Source organism: Camelus bactrianus, chromosome 2, assembly GCF_048773025.1.
Source record: "Camelus bactrianus isolate YW-2024 breed Bactrian camel chromosome 2, ASM4877302v1, whole genome shotgun sequence".
In the NCBI taxonomy this organism is placed as follows: Eukaryota; Metazoa; Chordata; class Mammalia; order Artiodactyla; family Camelidae; genus Camelus; species Camelus bactrianus.
The window spans coordinates 122,357,409-122,384,314 of record NC_133540.1 but is presented as its reverse complement, the minus strand read 5'-3'; the positions used below and the strand labels follow the sequence as shown (position 1 = coordinate 122,384,314).

Sequence of the window (26,906 nt, the reverse complement as noted above, 5' to 3'; positions counted from 1 at the left end):
AGGGGGCTCGCTTAATTCCTTCACTCCCAGCCATTTATGTCTTTTAATTTCAGGTCCTATTCTTTGAGGATATGTCCCCAAGAGCCAAAAGCAGCTAATCCCCTTTCCTGCGCTTAAACAAAAAGAAGGAAATCAGAATAGGGATGTGAAAAAGAAGTGGTTTATATTGAATTATTATTCTCTCTGGTTCAGCAAAAAATAAAATATATATATATATATATGAAAGTGACCTGCTAAAAAGGTTTTGCAAGCAGTTTTCTACAAAGCGAATACTGGCAAGGCTAACTGGTACTTCAAACTGGGAGCCACAACTTTTATGAACGTACCTCCTCCCCCCGTCTGACCCCTGACCTCCCCACTGCCCCACCCCACCACAGCGGGCTGTCAGCATGTCGGGGCTGCAGAGCAGTCTGCCTTGGGCTGATTTGTGTCTCTTTGCCCCTTTGAATCAAAAAGGTTTTTAGGGTCACGTTCAAGCTTCTGTATATTTGTTTAGCTCAGAGGTAGGTGAAGAGGGACCTCAGTCTGTGGTTGGAAACCAGTTTAATGTTTAGAAAAATAATTCAATTGGCACTTATTTAGCTCTGCCTACTTATATGTTATCAGAGAGAAAGTGATATGTTATTATGAATGAATTTGCCTAGTTTCGAAATAACTATTTTCTGTTTTCTTGCTTTAAACTTCTTTGCTCTCGTGTAGTCGACTGCATTCGAACAACCTGTACTGTGACTGCCACCTGGCCTGGCTCTCCGACTGGCTGCGCCAGCGGCCCCGGGTGGGCCTCTACACGCAGTGTATGGGGCCGTCCCACCTGCGGGGCCACAATGTAGCTGAGGTTCAAAAGCGGGAGTTTGTCTGCAGCGGTAAGGGGGAAAGAAGCTTCCCGTTCCCGTATTCCTGTCTGCTGTGATGTCAGGAATTGTGCAGAGTGCATGCTCTTGCAGGGTTTCATTGTTGCTCACTAACATGTGCAGGGGCGCACTAATCACTCTGCAGAGCTCCTCTGTGCCAGCGAAGACAGTCAGACGCTCTACACGTTTGTGCATGATTGGCAACTTCTGATGACTTGTGCCTAAGTTATGATGAAAGAGGTTCCAGTTTTCACTCCAAGAGAAATATAAGACGTTCCTAGATTATGGTTCTATTTGTTCATTGTTTTCCCTTGAAGTAACCTTTGGTATCTACTTTTATGTTAACGATGGGGAAAATGCTGAACTAATCCTGGATCCCGGATGCAAAAGTCAAAAAATTAATAGAACTATAGTTGCAAAGTGACAAAATACTTTGCATACTGGTGGTTCAGTTCTACCTAAAAGAGGTAAATGACTAGCCCTATAGTAACAAAAATCTGAAAATAAAAATAAGGCGTTCAGTTAGGTCTTTCTATGTGCTTAAGCACCACTCTAAGCATGTCACATATATTTACCTCATTTTTACCTCCCTCATAACAGCTGTGGAGAAATGTAATGTTATCTTTCTGTTAGAGATTAAAATGCTGAGAAAAGGAAAGTCCAAGGTTATACAATTGAGTTCAAGGATCCCAACCAAGGCAGTCTGATGCCCAGTCCACATAAATTGTATGTTAATATATTATACAAATAGTAATATATAATTATTTTGTAGAGCTAGGGCTTTGTGTGCTTCGGGAGTGTCTGTTCAAAATACAATAAAATGAAATTTTAAAGTACATATAATGGATCATAAATAGCAATTTCTTAAAGGAAAGTGAGAAGACATGCTAGTTCAGGATTCTGTTTTATTGCTGTCCTTTAGACCTTTTTATGTATTTTCTCATGCTTTTTGTAACCCAAACAAAATTTTCTTATAATGTCACAAAATGTTCTCAGTAGGTCTGATTGCTTTAAATAAAAAAAAAGTTGAATAATGAAATGACTAACAGTTCATTACTAACCACTTTTTTCTCTCTTCACTTTTTCCTTCCTGTTTTCTAGATGAGGAAGAAGGCAAGTTCACGTTTCTTGTTTAGACTGAAACTATTTTTGTACAGTGTGAGAGTTTATTGAGAGGGATCGGGTTAGTAACTGGCCTGCAGCCTCTTCCCTGCGTCTCACCAGCATGGGGGCCCTTTCCCTGCAGGTCGGAGAGGGCTGTCTCCGCTGCAAGGACAAGCCCAGCATTGGCCCACTTGGTACAGGATGCCTGACAGTCTGTTGCTCACCATTTGAACAGCAAAATTTCAAATCTGAGTAGTAAAAATATATACCTGCATGCAATGACTTCGGCTAAAATTTTAAGCTATATGAAGTCAAAAAAAGGAAACCACCTAGGGCATCGTTAAAACTAACAGAATGACATGGTACCAGTTATTACAACAAAGAAAGCAGTCATTGTGAACCTAACCAAACAATCAAACAGCATCATCTATTTTCCCCCCATACGTATTGGCACCTGTTTTCTTATTGAGAGTCAACACTTACGTCTACCAAGAGGGAAGTTTTAAAGCTTTCCTTTCTTTTTTGTGAGATGAAGTAAGTTAAGCTACGTAAGTTCAATAAAGAGTAAGCTCTATCTAAGCTTATTAGAAATGAAATATAGGTTAGTCTGAAATTGCTGCTCTTTTTGGAACTCATAATAGTTTTGAATAGAATCCTAGTTTCGAATCAGAATTTAGCCTTTCTCACAAAGATTTCAAATTTTCAAAATGATCATTTTTGTAAATTTGCTTTAAAGATCTCATTTGTTTTATCTGGTTGACCCAAAGACATAAATGCATGCTTCCTAAAATATATTTTAGACATACAATATCATTTTATGATCAGGTATTTAGAGGAATGCATTTGTGTTAAATAAGATGCTTTGTCATTTGAGCTAAGTTTGCATGTTTCACAATTAGGACATTCAGGAGGAAAACATGTAACTTCGGTTTGTTTCTTTTTCAGGGCACCAGTCATTTATGGCTCCTTCTTGCAGTGTTTTGCACTGTCCGGCCGCTTGTACCTGTAGCAACAATATCGTAGACTGCCGTGGGAAAGGTCTCACTGAGATCCCCACGAATCTGCCAGAGACCATCACGGAAATGTATGTGCCCTGAATTCCCTCTTACCCCTCCATCTCCCCAGTGACCCAAACCATGACTTTCTTTAGGAGATTCTGGGTTTATCAAAGGCCAGTGTGGTCAATCAGCTTACACAAATGTTCCTTACAGAATTGTATTGACCCTTACTCTGTTTAATTACGTATCTTGTTGAAGTGACTAGGATTTTTTCTTTTTTCTTTCTTTTCTTTTTAACACAGGTAGAATTAAAAGGAATGCATTTTAAGAGCAAACAGTACTTTCCTTTTTTTTCAGAAGGTGTTATTAGATTCCTTAGGAAAAATAAGAGTATGTGTATCCTATCTGTCCGATTGTTTCTGTACATCTGCTCCTGTCCATTTCTAGCTTGGAATTGGGGGGAAATAAATGAAAAACCAAGCTGGGGTAGTAAATCATAGGAACAAGATAACTAGGTGATGTCTGCCTTCTCAAGAGCTCACGTTTTAAAGTGCAGTTTCACTGTTTTGTTCTGTTGTATAGTCTACCACAGAGTGTAAAAAAGATAATGTTGTAAGTCAAAGTATATAAGATTTTTTAATTAGTCAGTATTTTAGCTTAATTGAGCCAGTAACTATCTCCATCAAACGTTAAATTCTTTGGACAAGATATCTCCTACCTAGTTTGTATGCAGCTGCGGGTTCATTTCTCTGTCCTTGCCAAATATAAGTCAGGTGAATTAAACAAGGTCACATAAGATGTAAAGTGGACTGCTTTTAGCATCTTGAGAAGTAAACATTAGGCAAAGTCTCAATATCCATTAACGAAGAAAACACCTCTTAACCCCCCAAGTGTATATTGTATCATTTTAGAAGTTAATTCTAAATCTGAATTAAATAAATTTTGGGGGCATATTTGGTTGGAATAATAACATAGGATTAACTTCTGGTGATAGATCTACATGTGGGCACCAAAAAATTAAATTATTTTCAAAAACTATTCATTATTTTTTCACCAGTTAACTGCTCTAATTTTCCTTATATAAGAATAACCTTAATTCACAAAACCCAATAACACTATTTTGAAATAATTAATACATGCTTAAAAATGTGCTTTGAGCTTTGCAGTGTAAGACATGATCCTTGTAGGAACTCTAGAATCCGTGGAGATTTGACAGAGACATGGAATAATGGATGCACATAATAATATTATTCTCATCAAATTTTTAATTGCTGGAACACTACCTTGCCCATAAAAGACATTTGTTTTCTTGAACTCTCTCAGGTACCAAACACCAGGGAAACAAAGTTAGAAAGGTAGGTCGGAGCTAATTCATGGAGGACCTTGATAGGATAAGGATCTAAGTCTTTCTTTAGGAGGCATTTGAACACAGAAGTTTGAATCTCCCAGAAGAATTGATCTGACAGCTGTGCACCAGTGGTTTGGCAAAAGGAGAGAATACCAGGCACGGGGCCTCTTAGGAGACTGTTACAGTGGTTGAGGTGAGATGTCATAAGAGCAGGAGCTAGTAAGTAATAGTAGGAATGATGGTGCAGAAGCAGATATGGTAGCTAATACAGAAGCAGAATTAATAGGATGTGGCATTTGATGAGATGAGAGAATGATGGAAAAAAATTTAACCAAAGATGATGCCAAAATGTCAAGTACGAGAGATGAAGAGATGATGGTTATCACATTGCATGTAAGAAGCTGAGGAGCAGGACCAAAACTGGGAAGGAAGATGGTGGTGAGAAAAATTTATGCAAGATGGAAATTCCAATAAGATATTCAGAGATATTAAAATAATACAGACTATCATCATTTGGAGCAAGACGGGATTTGAGGCAAAGATTTAGGAGTAATTAATACTATAAAAAACAAAGTAGATGGTTAAAGCCATCAAATGGCCAATGGAAGGAAGAGCAAGAGAGGAGAAACCCAAGGGAACTGAATGAAAACTGCAGAGGGCCATGATGGGTAAGGGGCTTCTAGGAAAAATGATCTGCAGAGTCAGATACTCTGGCTGATTAACCAAGAGGGGATTTGAGAGCAGGTCTTAGAGTTTGAGCAGCATGTTGTTCTTGGAGGATTCAATATAGAGTGATAGGTAAGTAAGCCGCTCTCCAGAGTGTTAAGAAAGGTCGTCGATGACAAATATTGAAGAGAGTAGATATGGAGCAGTTTGAAGAGTTTGGCTGAGAACGGATTTTTTTTTTTTTTAAACAATTGCCACTATAAAGGACAGACACTTGGATTTATTTTAAGATGAAGAAACCTGCAATCATTAGCAAGTCAGAGAGGAAGAATGGGTTTAGAGCAACATGAGAGTGAGAGTTAGTTAAGATGTATGTGGGAGCAAGGTTGTTCTGGACCCTGGAGGGAACTGATTAAATTCCAATCATAGGAAAGGAGACCAAAACGCTGTTGCTGGTTGACCAAAGAGTGAGTTGTTGTAGACATGACACACTGAAAGGAATATGAAACATTTAAATGGTTTATCTCATGAAGTCTACTTTATTTTTTGTCATAGAGCTTTTCTGACATTTTGCATGCTCTATAGATTTTGGATGATGGTAGAATTTGGTAGCATAAAAGTTATACTAAATAATAGGTCCCATTGGGTTTGCTGATGTTGAAGAGGTAGTTTATCACATAAAGCTATAATAAATTAAATTTACAAGCAGAGATGAAAACATATATGAAGCTCTTGGTAAATTTTACTTCCCTGATTATTACCTCATCAGCTTTATCAGTGGAGCATATGGTAATAAATCATATTGATCTTCAGCTCCAACAAAACACCCCCATTACCATTCATTATAATGGTACAACTTACTAGCTTAGTGACTCACTTTTTTTTTATTACTCTTTCTTTTTTTTATTAAAGAATCAGTAAGATTCATAAAATCTGGAAATAAAGCTAGGTGACATCTTTTCAAAAAAATTTTTGTCGATTCTGTGTTTTAATACATGATGAACTGAAAATTACAAACTCCATATTTTTCAAATAATTTCTTAATCTGGATTTTACTATAAATTATCAGTAGAATTTTTTTGTTGCAAGTTTCAGACATTTAATTCAAAAATGTTCAGTAGATTTCCTCCTGCGTCGTATGTCTTTATTCCTGCAGCTGTCTCACGTTCTGACAGAAAGAAAGTTTATACGGTGATGTACAGGAGTGATAAATCTGGGTAGGAAAACTTGCCTCATCCTTTTCTTTTTTCTGCTTTGTGCTTGCAACTATAGCTTCGCACTTGTGGTACTTGCTTGGATAATTAGTTGTTAAGCTATAAAAGGGAAACATTCCTTTAGAGTCAGAATTGAAATAATTTGGAGAAGGAGGAATAGAAAGAGACTAGGATTTATCTAATAACCTGCAGGGTTGGACGCTACATACACACTGTAGCATTTGATCTTCTAACTGACCTTTGCTGGGGATATTTTTGCTATTTCAATAAAATAGGAAAACTAATGCAGAGGCACAGGTTAGATAAAGTCTGGTTGTATTTCTCCAAGGGGCCTCATTATCCTGATGATTTTACCACGGTCCAGGATCTGTCCTCTGATTTGTAGACTAGGAGTCTGACTTTTGACTGCACCTGATTATTGCATTTTGCCACTATATATATATATATATGTGTATATATATATATATATACACACACACACACATATACATACATATATGTGTGTGTTTGTTGGTATAACATCTGTCTCCTTACTGAAGTAGTGGCTCTATGAAGGCAGGTACTGGTTCTGTTCTAATTACCACTGAGCACCCAGGGACAAATCTAGTAGCTGTCACATAGTAGGCCCTTGATAAACATAAAATAAATATTTATGAAGTGAGTGGATAATTAAAAAATTAAACATTTATAGCAGATCTGGCTCTGAAAGGGTAGAGCTGTATTAAACACTATTTAAAAACTAAAATCTGAAGGAGGAGTCCATTCTCTCCCTGTAGGAAAAAAAGTGATGCTTTTAAGCATAAAATCAGTAAGGGAAAATGTAATAGATAGAATGTTAAGTGGAATGGGCTAAAATGGGGTTATAATACTGAAAATTCGCTTGTTAATTTTTCCTGTGCCCTGTCCTGGCTTGGATTCCATGTGTCTGAGAACTCCTGTTTTCCTGCTCTTGGCTGACCAACCCAGTATCTAATAGGCAGCCCCCTTCTTTAGGTATAATACTCAATTCAATCTTCTCACAGATGTCTTAGACATCTTTCTCTAAGGGTATATTTTCTCCATAATGAAGCCTATAGACATTTACCTCAAATTCCTCAAAGGCTGACAGCTTCATTTTGCTATTTAAAAAAAAGGTCAGGCTCAAAAAAGTTAAGAAATCTTGAAAAAAAAAAGTTCTTCAATTGTGAGGTGACTAAACTGGCCTCAACCTTAGATTTAATTGATTCCAGAGCCATGTTCCATCCTCCACTGAGCTGCAAAAGAAAGGCATGGCTTAGCTTGTTGGATTATCACTGAAGGGGTAATTGAAAAAATTATGAAAGGCTGATACTCAGAAAAACAGGACACTTTAAAAAACTTACGTATGAAGGAAGCATAGGATCATAGAGAAAGACAAGGCATGACGGTATAAGAATGTTTGCAAAACTAAGAACTGTTTTATATTACTTTATATCTGGAACTACTGTTCTTTCCTGTTGTCTGTTAATATTCTTATATCTCCCTGGATTTTGCCTGCATAGAGCTTATCACAGCTTAATTTGATACTCTGACTCATGTCAAACTATCCTACTAGACTGCAAGCTTAATGAGGGCAGGACCATGTCTTTTTTCCTCACCATTTTTGTCCTAACATTTAGCATAATGGGAGTAGGGAGATGAACAGTGCGAGGGCAGGTAGAGAGGGTCTGGGACACACAATCTGGAGAGCCGCCAAACCTCCATTCTTCACAGTAAAAAAAATGTGACAAAGGAGTATGGACTGATGATGATGGATGGGAGGAGGAAACAGAATGTCTAATAAGAGGTAAAATTAGGTTTAGAAGAAAGTTGTTGCTGCCCTCGAATCTTTCCAACCCTTTGCTGCTTTGAACTCCACTGGTTGAGCACCTTGTTTTCGTACAGATGAAATGCCTCCAGCAAGTCTATACACAGTCTCACCCACGGCAACAAAATCATGAATAGCAAGTTGATTCTCTATATATCAAGTCCTCAGAATTAATTTCTTAAACCTTGTCATGAGGTCTAGTATTTTGAATGCAATGTGATGGATTGCTAGAAAGTAGACATTTAGTTCTCCTCAATCCAGTTATAGATTTTCTGCGACATGTCACCTGTTCAGACCATTACACAGAAATTCCATAAATCACGAAGAACAGTTAGTAAAAACATAGATTGTAACAATACAGTGTGTCTTGTCGACTCTTAGGTCCTGTTGCTTTTACTCTTGGTTAGGTTTTTCAGGGTTCCAGAGCTGGGAGCCATGCAAGTCTTCCTTTTATTTGAGAGAAGATCAGGGCAGTGTTCAAATTACACAAAGGGGAAGTTATGGTAGCCAGGTTCTCAGGCCAGGCCTTCTGAGTGTCGTCTCAGTGTTTTCTGAGATGTACTGCAGACTCTCAGAAGTTATAATCCTTGTTTTGGATGTGCCATTCAAATACATAAAATGGAAAGGGGACTCACTTTGTTATGTAAACTCACTGGACTGCTTTTACTCTGCTAGTAATAAAGAAGGCTCTTTCAAAGAGATCCACAATGATGGAGGTTAGAGACGAGGTTCAGGAGTACAGTTTTTCTTTTGTGGCTTTCCTCTGGATCACTTGCATGCGTGATTATAAAGCAATGGAAGTGAGCGTGATTCTTGAATACTCTATCCAATTACAAACTGCATTTATGATACTGAATATAACTTTAAAAGTATGTCTTTGTCCTCCGTTTCTGTTTAGAAATTCTGTGTTTAACCCTTTTCCCACTATTTCTGCATTTGACAAAATCCAAAATTTTGAATCTTTTATTATCTATTGAATAATATGTGCCAAATTTTGAATCCGCATATTTCAAAGTTATTCGAGTTTCCATTGTTGAGGGTACATAAATTTGATTTGATCAACTTTTTTTTTGAATTATAGTCAGTTTACAATGTTGGGTCAATTTCCAGTGTAGAGCACAATTTTTCAGTTATACATGAACATACATATATTCATTGTTGCATTCTTTTTCACTGTGAGCTACCACAAGATCTTGTATATATTTCCCTGTGCTATACAGTATAATCTTGTTTATCTATTTTACATATGCCTGTCAGTATCTACAAATTTCCACTCCCAGTCTGTCCCTTCCCACCCCCTCCCCCCCCCGGCAAACCACAAGTTTGTATTCTATGTGTATGAGTCTGTTTCTGTTTTGTATTCATGTTCATTTGTATTTCTCTCTTTTTTCTTTTTTTTTTTTTTTTTCTCTTTAAGATTCCACATATGAGCGATCTCATATGTTATTTTTCTTTCTTTTTCTGGCTTACTTCACTTAGAATGACATTCTCCAGGGACATCCATGTTGCTGCAAATGGCGTTATGTTGTCGGTTTTTATGGCTGAATAGTATTCCATTGTATAAATATACCACATCTTCCTTATCCAGTCATCTGTCGATGGACATTTAGGCTGTTTTCATGTCTTGGCTATTGTAAATAGTGCTGCTATGAACATTGGGGTGCAGGTATCTTTCTGAAGTAGGATTCCTTCTGGATATATGCCCAGGAGGGGGATTCCTGGGTCATATGATAAGTCTGTTCCTAGTCTTTTGAGGAATCTCCATACTGTTTTCCATAATGGCTGCACCAAACTGCATTCCCACCAGCAGTGAAGGAGGGTTCCCTTTTGTCCATAGCCTCTCCAGCATTTGTCGTTTATGGACTTTTGAATGATGGCCATTCTGACTGGTGTGAGGTGATACCTCATTTTGTTTTGATTTGCATTTCTCTGATAATTAGTGATAATGAGCATTTTTTCATGTGCCTATTGATCATTTGTATGTCTTCCTTGGGGAATTGCTTGTTTAGGTCTTCTGCCCATTTTTGGACTGGGTTGTTTGTTTTTTTCTTATGAAGTCGTATGAGCTGCTTATATATTCTGGAGATCAAGCCTTTGTCGGTTTCATCTTTTGCAAAAATTTCTCCCATTCTGTAGGTTGTCGTTTGTTTTGCTTATGATTTCCTTTGCTGTGCAGAAGCTTGTAAGTTTAATTAGGTCCCATTTGTTTATTCTTGCTTTTATTTCTGTTGCTTAGGTAGACTGCCCTAGGAGAACATTTTTGAGATGTATGTCAGATAATGTTTTGCCTGTGTTTTCTTCTAGGAGGTTTATTGTATCTTGTCTTATGTTTAAGTCTTTGATCCACCTTGAGTTTACTTTTGTGTATGGTGTAAGGGAGTGTTCTAGCTTCATTGATTTACATCCTGTCTAGTTTTCCCAACACCATTTGCTGGAGAGACTGTCTTTATTCCATTGTATATTCTTGCCTCCTTTGTCAAAGATTAGTTGACCAAAAGTTTGTGAGTTCATTTCTGGACTCTCCATTCTGTTCCATTGGTCTATATGTCTGTTTTTGTACCAATACCATGCTGTTTTGATTACTGTAGATCTATAGTATTGTCTGAAGTCTGGGAGGGTTATTCCTCCAGCCTCTTTCTTTTTCTTTAGTAAAGCTTTGGCAGTTCTAGGTCTTTTGTGATTCCATGTAAATTTTATTATGATTTGTTCTAGTTCTCTGAAATATGTCCTGGGTAATTTGATACTGATTGCATTAAATCTATAGATTGCCTTGGTCAGTATGACCATTTTAACAATACTGAGTCTTCCAGTCCAGGAGCATGGGATATCTTTCCATTTTTTTAAGTCCTCTTTAATTTCCCTACTCAATGTTTTATAGTTCTCCATATATGTCTTTCACCTCTTTGGTTAGATTTATTCCTAGGTATTTTATTACTTTGGGTGCTGTTTTAAAGGGAATTGTTTCTTTACTCTCTTTTCCTGGATCAACATGTTCTTTTAAATAGCCCATTCTTCACTAGCTTATTAAGAGAGTTACAGGTACTCATGAAATCAAGCATGACTTTTTGATCATTTGTCACGCATTCAGTAATGTCTCAGCTAACAGAACAACTGTCATGCTGTGTAATTGGTTCATTTTCTTTAATTAATACCAAATTTTGAAAATAAATTTTAAAAATGAATATATAGCTTGAATACTTTTATAGCACATGTAAAATAACCTTGACTTTACTATTTAGACAATATTGAGCTTGACTAATTTTTATAGCACATGTTAATTAGCTTGACTTTACTATTCAGAAAATATTGATAAAATATCTAAATAAAGCAAATGGTGCCACTTTTAATGTAATTTTGTATGAAATAAATAAGTGCTTCATAATCTGAGTTTGCCTTAGATAAATCAAAATAGATTGAAAATTTCAAAGTGAAATTATTTTCACTATAAATGTATTTAATTGTTTCACTACAAAAGTATGTAAAAACTTAGGTGTATTCAACTTAAGGGTTATGAAATGCAACAGAAAGTAGGCAGAGTTAAGAAAATGTTTAAAAAGAAAAATTTGGTCAATTCTACCTTAGTTCATGATTTAACTGGAGCGCTTGTTAGCATTTTGCAATTTAATGCATTCCTGGTATTTTTGTTACTTCAGATTCACCCACCTAGCCTATAACATGAGTTTTGGTCTTGAACTTTATATTTTTACAATTGTGTGTTCCTTAGGCTAACTGATAACTCTTAATATTTTGTATATTAGAAACATATATGACATGTTTTTTTAAAAACATCATAGCTAATACCTCATTCTGATAAAATTAATTTGCAAAGCAAGTTTGAAATTGTTGATTTTATTTCAGAAGTACTGAAACAGAATGTAGAAACCTATATGTTCTCTAAAGGTTAGCAGATACCTTTTCAGTTTTTGTACTGTAGAAAATAGTTTTGTTAGTTTTTACATAAACAGGGTTCCAAATACGGATCTATCATCTGATCATTCTGATGTAGACAATTAAAATTACATTCATAAATTTGGCTCTGAGATTTGTACAGTAGCAGAAATTAAGTATAGATCCCCCAAATCTTATTAAAGAACTACTTTCTCTTCTATCAGATAATATCATCTTATCTAGAAGTGTCATTAAATAAACAGTCCTAGAATTGAAGTAAATCCATCAACAAATCCATCAAGTCATACAAAAGTCAGTATTTTAGCTCTGATTATGTGCTCATCTAGTTATGATTAGAAAAGCAAAAAAAGTATGATTCCTTTCTGGCAATATTGTTTTTTATTTTATGAGATAAATAGAAAGTCATTTGATGTAAAAGAATGTTTTGTACAAATTTTATGAATCCTATAATCATTTCTTCATTTTTAGGTTATATCTGCTGACGTTTTCATATCATGATCTCATCATAAGTTAAGACCTTGAAAAAGACATAATAATGTAGCTTCCTACAGAATGTAGGGAGCCAATTCATTATTCAGTACACAAAACAAAGAGCACCATTGTGTTCCCTCAGAACAGACATCTCACATTAATTCTTAGTTATCAGTAGCCATGCTTAGTGTAATCTCTAGCAGTTTTGATGGTTCCACAGCAAAATAGCATAAGATAAATTATGTAAAATAAATGTATAGATTAAACTATACTTGTAGTTCCATAAACCATTTTTGAGTTCACTAATAATCATTGGAGTATTTTTATCTTTATTTTGGCAGAATTCTCAATTTTATACACATATCTTGAACAATCTTTAACTGTTGTTGAATGAAATAGAATCATCATTTTTTAAAGCTACATGTATCCATTACATGCAGTGAATTCATTTTTATTAAGAGTGTGGGGTCATGATAAAATTCTTTGTACCTATTTCCATGAACCTTACTTCCAATTTTTTTTCCAATTTTACTGAGAAATAATTGACAAACATAATTGTATGTATTTAAAGTGTACAGCATGATGATTTGACATACTTACTCATTGTAAAATGATTACCAAGATCAAGATAATTAACACAGTCATCACCTCCCATAGTTAACTATTTTTGTGTGTGTGATGAGAAAGCTTAAGTTCTGCTTTCAGCAATTTTCAAGTATACTTTTGAAATATATTATTAACTATGGTCACTGTACTGTACATTAGATCCTCAGAATTTATTCTTCTTATAACTTAATATTTGTACCTTTTAACCTACATCTCCCCATTTTTACTCCCATCAGCCTCAGCCAATCACTATTCTATAAAGAAACTGGCTTTTTTTTTTTTAGATTCCACATATAAGTGATAGCATACAGTATTTGTATTTATCTGTTCAGCTTATTTCACGTAACATATTATCCTTCCAGGTTCATCTATGATGTCACAAATCACAGGATTTCCTTCCTTTTATGGTTGTGTAATATTGCATTGTATATACATCACAATTTATCCGTTCATCTGTAGTGGGACATTTAGGTTGCTTCCATATCTTGGCTATTGTGAATAAACCTGCAGTAAACATGGGAATGCAGATATCTCTTCAAGAGATTGAGTTCAGTTCCTTCAGATATATACCCAGGAGTCGGATTGCTGGATTATATGGTAGTTCTATTTTTAATCTTTTGAGAACCACTATACTGTTTTCTATAATGGTGGTACTAATTTACATTCCCACAAACAGTGCATGAGGGTTCTGTTTTCTCAACATCCTTGCCAACATTTGTTAAGTCTTGTCTTTTTGATAATAGCCATCCTAACAGGTGTGAGGTGACCTCACTGTGGTCCTCATTTTCATTTCTCTAATGATTAGTGATGTTGAGTACCTGTTCGTGTTTCTACTCGCCATTTGTATGTCTTTGGAAAAATGTCTATTCAATCCCTTTGCCCATTTATTATTTTGATTATTTGCTTTTTTTGCTGTTGGGTTGTATGAGTTCTTGACATATTTTGGATATTCACCCCTAGCAGATATATGATTTGCAAATATTTTCTTCCATTCCGTTGGTTACCTTTTTCAACATATTGATTTTTTTCTTATTTGTACCTAATTTCACAAAGAAATGTATATGATAACATAACTGTTATATATATGTATACACACACCCTTTGTATGCCTTTTTGTCGTTGATTTGTTTGATCAGTTAAATAGAAAACCATAATGGCTTTCATAAGAGAAAAGTATAGAAGAATGAATCAAACTCTTGTACTATTAGTTAAAATGTGAAAATGAGTATGGTAAAATTGGTATAAAAGAAATATTAAAATGACTAGAGTAGTAAGGCAAAGCAGAAGCACTAACTGGTTTCTCTTAAACATTCCAAGTTATCTGATGAAAGTTATTGCAACAGATCATGACACCTAGAAAAATAACATTTTTTTCATGTTCTACATGTTCAACAAATATTTTTGAGCGCCTACTCTGCATCATGCATTACGGTTGAGAGATCACAGGTCCAGCTTTCAAAATGTATACAGTGCAGAGAACTGAAGCTTTACACAAACAGAAATGATCAAACCTATAGGACAAGTAATAAATCCGTGTGCATGGGGAGCACAGAGAAAGGAATCTCTTGATTTTCCTGGGGGACTCCTAGAATCTTCAGGTATGAGGACATGTTTTGCCAGAAGAGAAACGTGGGGCTTTCTAGACAGAGGAAAGAGCATCACGAAGTCCCAGAAAAGTGGAAGATGATTGTGTCTTTGAGAAATGCAAACAGTTCTAATTGTTAGAACATAAAATAGAAGCCTAATCTTGAAGAATCACCATTCTGATGACAGTAGGATGCAAGGGGAAATTTTGAGCAGTGTAGTAGTACGATTCTATTCGTTAGTTAGAAAAATCACTCTCACATGGAGTAGAGAATGGTTTGGCGGAAAAGAATGTAATAGAAACAGTCTACGTAAGGCAGGCTGCAGGCTCGGCGGAGATAGTGATGGGAGGCACTTACAAGAAGTGACTTGGAAGCTGTTGTGGTTAAATCACTAAAAAAGCTTCTGCAGGAAAGAAATGGAGATCCAGCAGACGTGAAATAAGACCTGTGTAGACTTTGACATGGAAATGAAGGCAGCTGGGGCATAGTTAACGTATAATTCATTCTCAAATGAATGAAATTGCTACTTGTTTTTTAAGAATTAAGTTATAGATTTAAGGGAAAGAGTAAATTGAAAATTTGTAGAGTTGAAATTCTACCAGTGATCATAGCGTTATCTGAACTTTCGGAGAAAGATGACAGATAACTTGGACAATGACTCAGTGCAGGCATCGGGGAGAAGGCTATTTCCTATCTCTCACTGAGTAACACTGTTAAACAAGTGATGTATAGTGATAATTTGCATTTTTTTAAACCAATATTACCAAATGGGAGACTTAGCTCAGTGCCTGACACATACTAAGTGTCCAGAAGGTTTTACTCATTAATGAAAAACAAAACAGCAAAACTTCCACTTGTCTTTCTTGGATTGCTAAAGAAAAATTATGTATGAAAACTGAGTGTTAGTGACGTTATGATTCTGTGCTCTGTTCCCCTGAAATCTGTGAGGCGTGTGTCTCAGCCCATTTTTCCCTCTAAATCTAAATTATGCGATTGTGTGTGTTGAGTGTACTTTTGTTTGCATTTGGGTATATGTGCATATAAATGCATACATAAAAAATTTTTAACACTCATTCAGAAGATCATTGCCTGAAATATGAGGTCAGTAGAAACACACACACATTTTTGTCTTGCTTTAAATTCTTAAAGATCAAATGGAAAAAAAATTATTTTTATTATAAAAACATCAGTTGTTTTTACACTCAGGGAAATGTACCCAGTATGACACATCACAAGAAATAAAATAAGAGTAAGGAAATGGACAATTTTCAGGAACAAGTCATCCAGAGACAGGGATCACTGATAATCAATTAGGATGGACACAGTCTTACGGCAAAAACCCTGGCTATATATGCAAGGTATGTCCCTCTAGGGACCAATATTCACTCAGCTGTTAAAGGTATTTATTAAACTTAAAAGGTTCTAGAAACTGCAATTATATAACAGCAATAATATTCTAGTCTTAAATAATCTTGGGTTATTTTATGTAGGGACATATGAGAGCTTTCAACGGTATGCATTTACTGCTCAAGTTAGAAGTAACATTCCAGAAATATGAAGCCCTTACTTTAGAGTTATTATGTAAAAGACAAGAAGATCCCTGATGTCAAAGTCATATTGCTACTTCCTCCTTTACAAAGGCTGGACTGAGGTTACCTATGATGAGAATGTTTGGCTACACCAAGCATGACTCAGAAGCTAGAGTCATTCTGCCACTCCAGCCTTCACCCCATTAAATCTGTTGTATTTTCTGGCAGCTGTTTTTGCCATTTACGTTAAAAGCAGATGGGGAAAATGCGAAGAACTGTCAGTTTTATTGCCATGTATAATCAGCATCTGGGCTGTATGTTACAGAAACAGTCAATCCAAACTCATACTTTACTAGTGGTGTAAAAAGTTTTTTGAGTTTCTAAGACACGTTCACATTAGAGAAAGTGTTATATTTGAATCATGTGGATCATGGAAATTGCAACCATTTATTTTTTTTTAGCCTCCATGTGAATGGTGCATGTGTGTATGTGTTTAATATGCAGTTATGAATTATCAGCAAAACCATTCTGCTAATTTGTTTTAAAATGTGTTTTGGAACCATAAATATTTGTTTCTAATTAGAGATTAAATCATGTGTCAGATTGATTCTTTATATAATCTGTGTATGTGTGTGTAACTAATATGCTGTAGACATTGCAGCGTATAATGCTGTATATTATATGTTACACATGTACACATATAGATCCTCACTTTTATTGTTTCACCATTTTTATGGGGGGGTCATTTAGGTTTATTTATGTATTTATTTACTCAAACAGAGGTACTGGGGATTGAACCCAGGACCTTGTGCGTGCTAGGTATGCACTCTACCATTCAGCTATACCCTCCTCCTGTTTCTCTATTTTTGAGCAGGAAAAGCATACTACATATTTATTATTTTACATCTCATAATTTTTACCAAAACATTTTTAGAAGGTTTTATTTTCTTATTTTTCAGAAATAGAAACTCAGACAGAGAGAAACAGTAAAGTTTCCCAGATTCACAGAGCTAATCAGTGGCAGATCCAGAATTTATTCCAAGTCTGTATAAAGCTCATTTTTTTAATCACTAAACTACAAATTTTTTCTCTATGTCTGTACATATACAAAACATAAATACCTCTTGGGGAGAGCTATTTCAGCTTTGGCATGTGGATTTTTTTTATAGTTTGTGAAAATAATTTAATTCGAAAAATACTGAAAAGAATGCCAAACCATTGAAAGCTAGTGAGCTGAAAGTGTCATTTAAAATAAACTAACATGGTTAAATATAGTGTAAATGTCTTCAGAACTAGTTGGAGCTTTTGCATGCCCAGTTACACTGTGTTGTATGCTTCACTGATGTAAGATGTGCTCATTGCTGACCAGAGGAGAGTGTTTACATGCCACACAGCCCAGTTATACCAGCATGTCATTTCCATGTTCTAAGGGTCTGCAGTATTACAGCAGGATGATTTACCGATCATTTCCCATTTTCTGCCATCTTTGAAATAGGCACCAGAAAGTGATATATTGGTAACAGTTCATTCTTTAGGAACTCTAAAAGTGTGAAGACATGTATTTTTGAAAGATAGCAGTAATTAGAGAGCAAGAGAAAAACATATATGGCAGTGGGGAGGGAAGATCTTTATGGGTTAAACATACTTTTGAATTTTTTGATTGGAGCAGTTAGAAGACTGTGTCCTAACTAAAACTGAACTTCTAATAAACTTTCCAGCTGGTTTTGATGAAGTGGTAACAACAGATTGCTTTAAGATGTACATACACACAGTGATAAAATGTGTTGGAGTCGTTCACATACATTCTGTGGAGGAAAAGTTCCTGGCGCCTTATATATGAAAAAGTCTTTTTTCATAGTATGCGGTTATAAAATTTTCTCCCTCTAGTTTTCAGTTTTCTAAATACATGTTTACTTTGCAATTCAAAATATTAAATTTTCTTTCTATGAAGGACCAGCTCCAGGAAGGCTCTTAAATCTAGTGGACGTTTGCTACAGCTTGCAAATACATCTCAGCCATTACACTATCTGTTTTGGTAACTCTGGAATGTTTTAAATCAGATTCTTCATGGAACAATGAATTCAAATTTGTTCTGTATAAAATTCAGCAGATTCTGTGCTGTTAGAGTAGAAGATGAGAGGATAGCAAAGCTAGAAACTGTAAATTTCATTTGCTTCCTTTTAACCTTCACCTGAAAATGCTAGTATTTTTCTTCCTTATTTTTTATAATCTAGTTTTAACACGTCCCCTCTTTTTTTGGAGGAAGAGCAGCATTTGAGATGTGTCCTGTTTGTAGTTTGTCAAATATAAAGTTCTTGTAATGAAAAACAAAAATTCTTTATCCTGGAGCCCTAAAAGTTTACAGGAAACGTGTATTAGTTTAGTTTTCCACTGAAGACAAGAAAATAGACATTTTAAAATATTTTAAAATTTACTGTTTGACACCTGGCAGTGGCAGAATATTTTCCTGCTTGAGAATCTTTCTCTGTGAATGAAGAGGCAGTTATGTTGTGTCTTAGCAGACTGCTGAGACAGTGGCAGAAACACTGATCAGCTCCTGAGTGAATATAAATAACCAAGTAAGCTTTGTTTCAAATACTTTTTTTTTTTTTTGGAACAAGGTTGGAAGTAAATAGATAAGTAAAGAAAAGCAAGTAAATCCATTGTGCATGTCGTTGTTCAGCTTTCTGTTGCATTTGTTGTAAATGAAATGGTTTGCATGTGGAGATTAAATCATGGTATATCGCAATAAGGAACAACTCATGCAGCTTGGCTGTATTAGATTTGAGTTATTATTTTTGCATATAAAAACTAATACCATTTCATCACAATTTCTCTTTGTTTATAACTTTGTGAGCATTCATTTTTCTAAAAAAGTATATGGCCCCACTTACTATATCTTTTGTTTTTTTGTTTTAGCAGAAATATTTATCAATGAAATTAACTGCAGATTCAACACATAAACTAAGTTGCAGTCAAATATATTTGAATGTCATTAGAACAATTAGTGATCATTATAAGTATTCTAGGTTCTGAGACTTTGAAATAATAGGTGAATTTTTAAATTTCTAAAGAAACTATTCAATTATATTAAATGATAGAATTAGTTTGACCACATTTGTGAGTTAATATTATGGACATTTCAGAAGTCTTAGTGCTGAATATGGTATTTTTTAAAGGTATTGAACAAATTAGTTGGAAATATACCTGTAAAATTAGACACTTAATCAATAAAACCTCCATGAGGGTATAAACATATCTGCTTTCGATCTCCATTGAATTGCAATTATGTAATATAATATCTTGCACAGGGTAATCAGTAAATATTTGCAGGTTGAATTAATAAAAATAAATAATTGCTGATTCCCTTATTTTCAAGAACCTGACATAAAATTTGCAAAAAGTAATTGCATGATCTAGTTTTGCATTAGTGTTCAAAGAAACCTACTAGACACTAAGAGTTTTTTTCTCGTTGTAACATTATTGAGCGAATCTTTAACAACATGAAATGACATTTCAGTGGCCTAGGTTTGAAGACAGTCCTCTGATCAATAATATTCTATCCATAGCTTGTTTTCACTAAATTTTCATTGATTACATTTTAAACTTCTTAAAATCCAACTGCAAGAATGGATCACAGCAACAACAACAAAAAGTGTCTCTAAACTATCAGTTCCTAACGTTCTAGTCAATAATGTAACAGTGAAATGATTCAAATAGCCTTTGCTATATTTAGAGGTGTTGAGAAAGCACCCTTTCTTAAGACTCAGATAAATAACCCAGATGCTAAATCCATATTTTCTTCATACAATTTATTTCTTGTCTTCTAGGGTAAATCTGCCCCTTAGGAACCAATAACTGGAAGGAGGCAAGGGACGTGTGAAAAATGAACAGAATACAGTGAGATAAAAGAGAGGTGTTTGGAAGAGAATGCCCTTGGATAGAAAGAGACAGTTAACCGTATCTAAGAAAATAAAGGAAGGCTTCAAAAGGAGGCCATGATTTAGTTGTCTTAAAATAACTAAATAATATTATTAATAATGATGTAAAATTATTATTAACTTAAATGGCTAACAAATGGGGAATGATGGATGAAATATGGTCCATTTTGGGATAATTGAATGTTACAAAAACATTAAAAATAATGTCTTTCAAAAAATTTAATGATATAGGAAAACATAGATGATACGATATTTAATGGAAAAGATTCAACTTAAAATTCTCTACACCATGAGATTTCAATTATGTAAAGTAAATATGCATGCAAAAAAACTAAAGTGAAGTTCACTGATCTTAGTAGTATATTATGACTTTAACTTTCTTCCTTAAGTATTTTGTAAATAGCTTAAGCTTAAATTTCTCTTTAATATGAACAAAATAACTTCTGTTTTTTGGAGGGGGAGAATTATGCCTTAACATTGCAAGTTAGAGAAGGGACTGTACCTCTTGTAGGAGAAAAGAAGAGGCAGGAACTTGGGGATTAGCTCAATTTGGACGACTAGAAAGTGAAGCCATAAACTGAGAAAAAGTAGACTGAGAATCAGCATCATACAGTGTCACCTCCAAGGGAAGAATGATTGTTCACAATATCAAATGCTACAGTGAGTTCAAGAGTAGTGAAGACTGAGGAAACCCACTGCCTATAGAGAATGGGAGGTCAGAGGGTGAGCCCTGAGAATGTTGAAGAAAACAGGCTCAAACGATCAAACAAAAGATCAAAATTTAGGCAATTTGACTTAACCTCCATTTATTTTGATCTGATGTTCATTAAATGTTTGTAATATATATATGTCAGAGTATTACCAGTATTCAGTAAAGATGAGTCAATGTATAGGACATATATAGTCTATTACGTATATTATATTTATACATAACTACATCAGTATAAATGTACAGATGTATGTATGGGCGTGTATATGTATTTTTTAAAATTCAGGCAGGAAAATGGAACTCAGGCCAAGTATTTCAACAGAAGGATTTAATATGACGAATGAGTTAAACAGTTGTAGGAAGTGACACAGAGACTAGAAAGCTGCTTCCACCTCCAGGGCTACAAAGAACTAAGGAAGTGACGTTATCCGAAGCCAGGAGCTGGCCCTTAGCAGGAGCTTAAGTTAACAAAGAGATGAGACCATTGCGGAGGACGTCCCCTGGCGCAGAAAACGGGAGACTAACCCAACTACCCCTCCTCTTCCCACCTTCAGTCTCCCACCAGTGCCTTTCACCCACCAAGTCTCACAACAGCCAGTCAGCAAGTGAGCCTGGGATAGGTGGTTCAAGGAGTCATGCCCCTGGGATGCAGAGCAGAAGCGAGGAGAACGGGATGGAAAATACTAGGATTTTCATACGGGTAGAAATGAGGCTTACAGGCAACATTTTTTTTTTTGATAGACTAAAATATTTACCAAAACACTTTATTTCAATATGTTATTTTGAGTCTTTCATTGCTAGGTTGGTAAAATTGAGCTGAATCATGGAGTAGATAATGTTAGAGGGTTATTTTCAACTCTCAGATTTTAGTGCATCATAAAAATACTTCGGTTGTGTTTAAATGCACTTTGCTGCGGTGGTTTCCACATGAAATATTCACGTAATGGATTGACAGAGTACAGACAGTCTTACTGAAAATATCTATAGCACTTGTGGATTTAGAATTTAAACTTTTTCCTCAGAAGAAGCTTCAAAATTAATTTTCTGCGTATGCCATTTTTTCAACCTATAGTATGCTTTCTATAGAGGAAAATGTTTATAAAATTTAATATTCCACAATAATTTCTTTTCTGGAAGAATTATAACTACCTCTAAAGAATGTTCTACACCCATTCAGTGTTACAGTGTATTTTTCTTGCTGATATTGAAGTTAGTAAAATGTATTCCCAGCTTAGTTTCTTACAGGTGTTCTCTCTTTTATACGAAGTCCAGCCTTAAATATTAATAAACCTGCAATACCTAAAAATCAGAATATTTTATTGCTTTCACATTTGTTTTTATTCCCAGTCTTGCTCGACTTTTAGGGCACAGCAAGCACACTGAATTTTAGTAGTCTTGTTTTGAGAAAAAAAAGAAAGTATCACTCTTGAAATACGTCACCTTTGCTTCTTGACATGGCTTGAATTAAACATATCTGAGAGCTCCCATTTCTATTTTAAAAATGGATTTTTTTCATTGCAGACGTTTGGAACAGAACTCAATCAAGGTCATCCCTCCTGGAGCTTTCTCACCGTATAAAAAGCTTAGAAGAATGTGAGTGAATAATATTCTGAAATCAATGTAATTTTTAAAAAATTATACAGGTCATGACCATGCAGAGACACCCATTTAAGTATGAATATTTAAATGTTTGACAGCTTAAATAAGAAGCAGTGTGACTATCTGATTGCTAGTTCTATAATATTGTAATGTTAAAAGCCAAACTATTCATTTTTTTAAAGTTCTCTGTAATTCAGCATATTAATTCACGCTAGCATGAATGGATGTGGTCAATATATTACACAGCTGCATTCTTAATATTCTAGTTTCAAAAATAAGACATAGGTCATCCTTAATAATAATTTAGGAAAACAGCCAACAGTTGATTAAAACGTGTGATTTTTTAAAAATTTAGGATGCTTCACATGTTTCATGTTGTAAATGTTATACATGTACTGATAGGTGCAAAACTGACATGTAACAGCAATAAATAGCTTTCTCCTGCGGTAAATCTCACTGACTTTCTATTTAATTTAACCTAACCCTATTTTTAATCTTAGCGACCTGAGCAATAATCAGATCTCTGAGCTAGCGCCAGATGCTTTCCAAGGACTCCGCTCCCTGAATTCACTGTAAGTATTGACCACATCATGGAAGGAAAGCAGAATGCACGATGAACAGTGGCTTTATATTTTATATTTGGATTTAAAAAAATACTCCTTTAAGTTTTTTTATTATGGATTATTAATAATAATTATTAGATTCATTAACGAATGTCATCATTTTTATGGAGAACTGCTCCCTATCACTGAAATCAGCCAATGGGGTATATATTTTAGGATTTGATAGTTAGAGAGCAACAGCCCCCCTTTTGGACAGTGCTGTCTTTCTGAAGTAAAGGGAAAATGTTTATTTTGGCGTGCTCTTGTCTGTGCTGTTTATAATCCTTAAGCCAATAGCTGCTGTCTCTGGGGATGCTATCGGTTCCTTTAGAACGATGCTGAGTGAAGTCTTGCAGAGAACAGTTGAAGATGGCCAGTAGGGGCCCCTCAACCCTCTGCTTCATCACCTTAAGACTTCCCTGAAAGAACCAGCTTTAATGTCTCAAAGGACAAAGATAAGAGGGTATGACAGCTTTTTAATGTCAAAGGGACTTCCAGGGAGATAGCTGTGAAAACTAAAGTGGTTCTATTGTGTATTTATAAAGGCTGTTTTTCCTTCAGACTTGTGCAAAATCTTCAGAAGTCCGCCAAGAAGAGTAACCTTTATTTCAAAGTTTAATTTTAAAGTTTGAAAATGAAGCCTGTTTTTTTTTTTTTGCTTTTGAGTCGATGCTTAGAGAAGGGTTCCTATTGATGTAAATTACTGTAGGGCTCTTAGGAATTTCAGAAGTTGACGGTAACCAGTGAGAATTTAAGGATACACCTGTGTGAACACCTGGGGTTTGTATAACAGTTTACACTCATACCAAGGGGACGAGATAGACCCACCCACCTAGGCATATGAATGTTCAGGTGGCTAGGCTGGTCTGCTCAGAAAAATGCAATTTTCTTTGAAGAAAAGAAAATCTAGAAAACTATCACTTCACCTGCAGTATCTGCCTAAGTTCGTTTTTGTTTTTTTGTTTTGTTTTGTTTTGGGCTTTTTTTTTAATAGATGAAGTCCAAAACCAGGGGAACACCTGTTGGCAGAAAATGTGAAGTGCAGTCATGCATTGCCCTCGGGGTAGGCTGTCAGATTGTAAAATCACAAAGCTCAATGAAAACTCTATTAAATCACCCAAATTGTCCCTCAAGTACTGTGCATACCTTCCTGGGCAGTAATACTATCCAAGGTAAACACAGGTAACCTCCCAGCCATACAAAAGGACAGAATAAAAGTCAAGTCAGTATACAAATTCCTGGTGCTTCAAGCATCTGTGACCCAAAGATAACCATTAAATGTCAAAAAAAAAAGGGGGGGGGGGCGAAGGATGGAGAATTATTTATATCTGCTTGCAGAGTTTACTTTTAAGTTCTGTTGCCTTAATAATGTTGACACTTGTGGTTGTGAGAATTAAATGATAAAAAGAAACAGTAAAATAAAGTAGACAATAAATTAATTATATTATTTATCACAGTGAATTACATTATATTTATTAAAAATATATTATAATTAATGATTATAACTTATCATGTACTAATCAATATACACGTGATAAACTAATGGCAAATAGTAAAAGAAATGACAACATGTAGGAGAACACGCTAGCTGAATTGGGATCTTAATCTTCGTGATCAGGGCTCTCATGTACACAGTTCTTTTGGAAAACAGAAGAAAAGTATGATTTTTCCTTGTGGGAGTGCATTTTAGCCAGGGCGTTAAATCACTGAGGAATTTCCAGTTCAAACCATAGCAGTACCTGGAAAAATAAGAACTGCTCTCCAGAAATGGCGTATTCATGTAACACCTTAAAACATTATAAAACAAACCAACTAGGAGAGAATCAAATCGCTCTACTATCATAGAGAAAGTCCACATATTATAACTGGTACCATTTTCCTCATTGTGTTCATGTTCCAGATTGGCCTCCCAAAGGTTAAATTATTTACCCCCTCCAAAAAGCATATAACTACCCAGATTTGCAGTAGCCCTTTTCGTCACATAAACACAATCAGCAGAAACATATTGGGCCCCTCCGGTGTCCTCATCCCCATGTGAGGCTCTGAGTAGGCGTGCGTGAATGAAACACAAAAATTCCTCCCTCATGGAGGTGATCCGTGATAACTGTACAATGGACAAAAAATATAGTACATCTGATGTACTATGCACTATGAAGGAAAATTAAGAAAGGAAAGAGGGTAAGGAATGCCAGGGGAGAGGAGAGTTGACATTTTAAGTAGAATGATTCACAGAGGCCCCCAAGGAAGTGATATTGAGCAAAGATCGGAAGTTGCAATCATAGGAGTGAGCTGTGCAGGTAAGTAGAGAAAGAGCATTCAGGACACAGGGGACAGCTAATATTAGGGCTCTGAGGCAGAAGGATGCTGAGTGTTTCAGGAAAGAGGAAGAAAAAGTCATTATGACCAGAGGGGAGCAGATTCCAGAAAGGCGTGAAGTGACTTGGGAGTGTGGAGATAAACCTGCAAGACTGATACAGATGGGCAACATTTCTTTTTTTAAATGAGATTTTTTACTTATTCAGTTTTCTTCTATATATCTTTCTGGACCTGTATTCAGTTATTTAGCCAGCTTAGTTTAATTACTACATTTGCTAAAGAAGTGAAAATACTTAAAGACGATATGATGCCTAATGCATTTTATTTAATAAATTACTTTGTTGTTACCAAACTAGTATATCTTAGAGACAACTGGTCTTGATCTGTTGAATGTTTTTTAAGGTCTCTCCTGTTAAATTCATTAACATTTATTTATTTTTATTAATTTTTTTATATATTATTATATATCATTAGTATATTGACATACTTATTATATAACATATTACCTGTAATTAACAAAACATCATTCAAGATACATGCATCTGTGAAATCATTTTATCCTCAAGGCTTTTTCTTGCCTTCACTGTGACATCAACAAAATTTCCATAATATTTAATCATCATTTATTAAGAATTCAGCATTAAAGTACACTTAGCATTGTCTCTAAGTTTTTCTTTTTCATTTACTGGTTGAAAACTTCCCTTTATATTAACAAAATCAGAAGCGCTGTAGCAGTGTAGCAAGTGGCTAAGCATATAGCGCCTGGAACCCTGGGTGGCTTGTATTCTGACGCAGGCTCTCCTAGGTACGTGGAGCTAGTTCCTAATTTCCTGTGCTTCCATTGTCCCCTCTCTAAGGTGGGAACAGGATTATTCCTCTCCTGGCTTTGTTAAAGCACAGAGGAAGCTTTCCAGAGATAATGTATATGACCGTGATACATTCTCCTGATACTTAAACCAATTTGTATGTTTCTGGGTTTTAATTACCCAGGGAATTTTTATGCCCATGATCCTCAGGTTTTCAGTCACCTTTCCCAGACTACTGTAGTTCACTAAATCTCATTTCCTCTCTTCACTCACCAGCTCCCAAATTCCACCGGGGTCTATAGTGAAAGGCTTGATTGCTGCGTTTGCATTTCCTGCAGGCTCTTGGACTGATGTTAACTCTTCTGCAGGACCTTGCATTTTCCACTGGTTTTCAATGAAACCCTAGCGACCTCTGCCTTCTCTTTACTGTACTCTCTTTCAAATTGCCTAGTCTTTTAATTCAAACAAATATTAATCAAATACACATGGCTTTTCATTTGTAAGTATAGCTTTCTGACACTTGTTTGGTTAATAAAGCCTGCCCTTAGCACCTTTTTCATGATAGCCATCATATAGGTTTCTATTTGGGGCATTTTTTTTTTTCTTTTAAGTTGAAGTTTGGTGTTTTGCCAGCTTTCACAAAGGCAGGAGAAGCCGAAGACTGGCCAGCAGTGGTTGCTGTGTCTTCCTGTCCCAGTATTGAAACTCAGCAGAGTGAAACTGGTTTTAATATTCTTCTTAGCCTTCCTTCTAGTAGCAGGTACAAAATCTGCCTTGAGATTTCCCCATTGTTCCAAAGGACTGTAAGAAGTTCTCTATGAGCATA

General features: G+C 35.4%; 1 protein-coding gene across 2 annotated transcripts in view; it reads left to right on the top strand.

Moving 5' to 3' along the window:
* SLIT2 (slit guidance ligand 2) overlaps nt 1–26,906 on the top strand; it is a 347,888-nt gene that overhangs the window by 230,333 nt on the left and 90,649 nt on the right. For both annotated transcript variants that reach the window (XM_074349832.1, XM_074349827.1), the window contains exons 8-11: nt 700–863; nt 2,901–3,039; nt 22,279–22,350; nt 22,857–22,928. In XM_074349832.1, coding sequence (XP_074205933.1) covers nt 700–863; nt 2,901–3,039; nt 22,279–22,350; nt 22,857–22,928 — 447 coding nt within the window. The remainder of the gene's footprint in view (nt 1–699; nt 864–2,900; nt 3,040–22,278; nt 22,351–22,856; nt 22,929–26,906) is intronic.